Below are 1478 nucleotides of genomic sequence, written 5' to 3' on the forward strand. Positions count from 1 at the left end.
TCAGAATATATAATAACAAAGAGTAGGCAAAAAAATTGAGGTTCCCTATGAGTGTATTTAGTGACAAACTTACTCCATTACAGAGTTCATAAAGACATATGTAATTTTTCCTAAATAGAATTGAAAAACTTCAACGTAGGATAACTGCAATTTATGGAGAAAAAAAAAAAAAAAAAAAACAGAAGCCAAAGACGAGGTAATTTTCACTTCTGACTAAATCATCCCACAGATGAGACATGAAGAGATCAAGGCTGGAGAAAACATTTCCACAGTGATGCAGTTTGTCCTCCTGGGATTCTCTGACCTTCCTAACCTCCAAGGGTTTCTCTTCGGGATGTTCTCTGTAATGTACTTGAGTATCTTAATTGGAAATAGCTTCATAATTATGATAACCAGGCTCGATCCTGCACTGCAGAAGCCCATGTATTTTTTCTTATCAAATTTTTCTTTTCTGGAAATCTGTTATGTATCAGTCACTCTCCCTAGGATTCTGTTCAACCTTTGGACTCAAGATAGAAGAATTTCTTTTTTAGCTTGTGCCACACAAATGTGCTTCTTTCTAATGTTGGCAGCCACTGAAAGTATCCTTCTGTCTGTGATGTCCTATGACCGCTATGTGGCCATCTGCAACCCTCTGCACTATCCTCTCTCCATGAACCCAACAAAGTGCACTCAGCTGGCAGTGGGCTCCTGGCTTGGTGGCGTGCCATTCGAATTAGGGCAAACCTGTCAGATATTCTCTCTGCATTTCTGTAATTCTAACAAAATAGATAATTTCTTCTGTGACATACCCCCGGTACTCAAGCTGGCCTGTGGGAACACTTCTGTTAATGAGCTGTATGTTTATGCAATGGCTATCTTACTTGCAGCAATTCCTTTTATGTTGATACTTGCATCTTACAGCAAAATCATTGCCACTGTCCTAAGGCTGCCAACAGCTGAAGGACGGGCAAAAGCCTTCTCCACATGCTCTTCGCACCTGGTTGTGGTGGTTTTGTTCTTTGGATCAGCCTCTGTTACCTACTTGATGCCAAAGTCTACACATTCTTCCATAACTGACAAACTCCTCTCTCTTTTTTACACCATTGTCACCCCCATGCTCAACCCCATGATATACAGCCTTAGGAATAAGGATGTGATTGTTGCCTTGAGAAGATTATTGGTTAAAGCACAGTGCCATCCACTCACATATGAGTGACAGATTTGTCTCCCATAATTATAACAGAAACCTTTCAAAGCTATATATTCCTTTTATGCTAAATATTAATAATTTATATATATGAGCTCCTTATTAATTTTGAAAACAAATTTAACATTTACTATGTGTAAATGTATACTAAAGAATTAATTTATCTTCAATGTTGTAATTCAAATGAAAAATATTTTATTAAATGTTTTTAGTAAAATGCATTCTCTACTGCTGTCAACCCCCATTCTTCCTTACACATCTCTTTCTCACGTGCATAAGTTTTGGGGGG

The 1478-nt window shown here is 37.9% G+C and overlaps 1 protein-coding gene across 1 annotated transcript; it reads left to right on the plus strand.

Moving 5' to 3' along the window:
- The first annotated feature begins 229 nt into the window (after positions 1-229).
- On the plus strand, positions 230-1198 carry LOC103740491 (olfactory receptor 10AG1-like). The gene has a single exon (XM_008841130.1). It carries the CDS (start codon positions 230-232, stop codon positions 1196-1198), a length of 969 nt encoding a protein of 322 aa, XP_008839352.1.
- Positions 1199-1478: the final 280 nt, after the last annotated feature.

Source organism: Nannospalax galili, unplaced genomic scaffold (genome assembly GCF_000622305.1).
Source record: "Nannospalax galili isolate Female #2095 unplaced genomic scaffold, S.galili_v1.0 Scaffold32121, whole genome shotgun sequence".
NCBI classification, from domain to species: Eukaryota; Metazoa; Chordata; class Mammalia; order Rodentia; family Spalacidae; genus Nannospalax; species Nannospalax galili.